Below are 2,941 nucleotides of genomic sequence, written 5' to 3' on the forward strand. Positions count from 1 at the left end.
ACGGAGGCCCCAGAGCCCCCAGAGGAGCCGCTCCTGGGGGAGCTGACAGTGACAGGAGCCTCCCCTGACTCGCTGAGCCTCTCCTGGACCGTCCCCCAGGGCCACTTCGACTCCTTCACCGTGCAGTACAAGGACAGGGACGGGCGGCCCCAGGCGGTGCGTGTCGGAGGCGAGGAGAGCGAGGTCACCGTGGGGGGCCTGGAGCCCGGGCGCAAGTACAAGATGCACCTGTATGGCCTCCACGAGGGGCGGCGCGTGGGCCCAGTGTCTGCCGTGGGTGTGACTGGTGAGTAGTGCTTGGGGTTTCATCGGGTAACTACCTTTCCCTCATGGGTGCCTGATTACTGCTCTGCCCTTTGCCAAGCCCTGTGAGTCCAGGTCTTGGCTCCCGTGTTCGCCACAGGCGTCATGGGTGAGTGGAGGCTGCAGAGCCCTGTGGATTGGGTCTTAGGAAATGCAGCCTCCAGCATCTCCTCCACTAGAGACCCAGGACCCCAAGACCTCAAACCTATAATCCACACTGTTCACAAAGGCCTCAGGACAGGTGTGACCTGGGGACAGAGAGAGCAAATCCAGAAGTGTCAGTCATGTGGGAGAAGCCCTTGGGGACTGAGGCCTCTCAGGAGGTGATCCGCTGGCTGGTTTGTGGCTCTCTGCTTATCCTTGGAACTCTAGAGAGAACTCTTTTTGTGAGATTGGAACATATTTTTTGAAATACAAATTAGTTAAATTAATAATATTTGTTAAGTAAAAGTTCAAATGTATAAAGAGAAAGAATAGTACGAAAACTTTAGGTACCCATCACCCTGCCACCCTGCTTTAACCAAATATCAACTTCTGGCCAGTCTGGCCTCGTCTCTGCCCCACCCACTTTCTCCACTAGAATCACTAGAATGTTTTTTTGTTTTTGTTTTTGTTTGTTTTTGAGACAGGGTCTCACTTTGTCGCCCAGGCTGGAGTGTACTGGCACAATCGCACCTACTGCAGCCTCAGCCTCCAGGGCTTAAGGGATCCTCCCACCTCAGCCTCCCAGATAGCTGGGACTACAAGCGCACTCCACCACGCTCGAGTAATGATTTTGTATTTTTTGTAGCAACAGGGTTTAACCAGGTTGCCCAGGCCAGCCTGGAACTTCTGGGTTCAGGTGATTCTCCCACCTCAGTCAAAGAGATGGGATTCCAGGCGTGAGGCACCAAACCCGGCCCAACTGTTTTCTTTATTAACACCTTTATGAATATATAATTCATGTGGCATAAAATACACTTGTTTTAAGTGTACAACTTACTGATTTTAGTATCTTTGCCTACTTGTGCAGCCATCACCACAATCTAATTTTAGAACATTTCCATCACCCCCGGAAGAAATCTTGGGTCCAGACCCATTCCTATCTCAGCCCTAGTTTATAACTAATCTGCTTTTGTGTCTGTAGATTTGCCTTTTCAGGATATTTTGTATAAACAGAATCACACAGTATGTATTCTTTGGTGTCTGGCTTCTTTCTCTGAGCATAATGTTTTTGAGGTTTATCGATGTAGCATGTAGAAGTACTACATTTACTACATTGCTATTGATTGATGGGTTGATGGAATTTTTTTTTTCTTTGAGACAAACTCCCACTCTGTTGCCCAGGATGCAGGGAAGTGGCATGATCATAGCTCATTGCTAGCCCCAAATCCAGCCCCAAACTCCTGGGCTCGAGCCATCCTCCATCTCAGCCTCCCAACTAGCTGGGACCACTGGTGCTTGCCACCACACTCAGCTAATTTTTAAATTTTTTTGTAGAGATGGGGTCTCACAGTGTTACCCAGGCTGATATCAAACTCCTGGCTTCAAGCAATCCTCCTGCCTGGGCCTTACAAAGAGCTGGGATAACAGGCAGGAGCCATCTGCCCTCAGCCACTACATTGCTTTTTATTGCCTAACAGGATATACCACTGCAGTATTTAAAAACGATCCCTGCCGGGCGCGGTGGCTCACGCCTGTAATCCCAGCACTTTGGGAGGCCGAGGCAGGTGGATCACGAGGTTAAGAGATTGAGACCATCCTGGTCAACATGGTGAAACCCTGTCTCTACTAAAAATACAAAAAATCAGCTGGGCATGGTGGCGCGTGCCTGTAGTCCCAGCTGCTCAGGAGGCTGAGACAGGAGAATTGCCTGAACCCAGGAGGCGGAGGCTGCGGTGAGCCGAGATCGCGCCATTGCACTCCAGCCTGGGTAACGAGAGCGAAACTGTCTCAAAAAAAAAAAAAAAAAAACGATCCCCAGACATCCTGTCCTTTCATCACTAAATATTTAAAGTTATATCTCTTTTTCAAAAAATTTTTTTTTAAAAAATACACAATATGGCTGGGTGAGGTGGCTCACACCTGTAATCCCAGCACTTTGGAAAGCCAAGGCATGTGGATCACTTGAGGTAGAGTTCGAGACCAGCCTGACCAACATGGTAAAACCCCATCTCTACTTTAAAAAAAAAAAAAAAAAACGGAGCGTGGTGGCACGTGCCTGTAGTCCCAGCCACTTGGCGGGGCTGAGGCATGAGAAATTGCTTGAACCTAGGAGGCAGAGGTTGCAATGAGCCAAGATTGCACCACTGCACTCCAGCCGGGGTGACAGAGCGAGACTCTGTCTCAAAAAATAAATAAATAATAAAATTCCACAATACGGGCCGGGCGCGGTGGCTCAAGCCTGTAATCCCAGCACTTTGGGAGGCCGAGGCGGGTGGATCACGAGGTCAAGAGATTGAGACCATCCTGGCCAACATGGTGAAACCCCGTCTGTACTAAAAATACAAAAAATTAGCTGGGCATGGTGGTGCGTGCCTGTAATCCCAGCTACTCAGGAGGCTGAGGCAGGAGAATTGCCTGAACCCAGGAGGCGGAGGTTGCGGTGAGCCGAGATCGCGCCATTGCACTCCAGCCTGGGTAACATGAGTGAAACTCC

General features: G+C 49.9%; 1 protein-coding gene across 1 annotated transcript in view; it reads left to right on the forward strand.

Annotated features, from left to right (window-relative positions):
* Positions 1–3: 3 nt before the first annotated feature.
* Positions 4–2,941, forward strand: part of LOC116547180 (tenascin-X-like) — a gene marked incomplete at both ends in the record, with an annotated part of 10,321 nt that continues 7,383 nt past the window's right edge. Inside the window, one exon of the mRNA XM_032273218.1 lies at positions 4–286. Coding sequence (XP_032129109.1) covers positions 4–286 — 283 coding nt within the window. The remainder of the gene's footprint in view (positions 287–2,941) is intronic.

The sequence above is a fragment of the Sapajus apella genome, unplaced genomic scaffold (genome assembly GCF_009761245.1).
Source record: "Sapajus apella isolate SASKATOON/1434 unplaced genomic scaffold, GSC_monkey_1.0 scaffold2288, whole genome shotgun sequence".
NCBI lineage: Eukaryota > Metazoa > Chordata > Mammalia > Primates > Cebidae > Sapajus > Sapajus apella.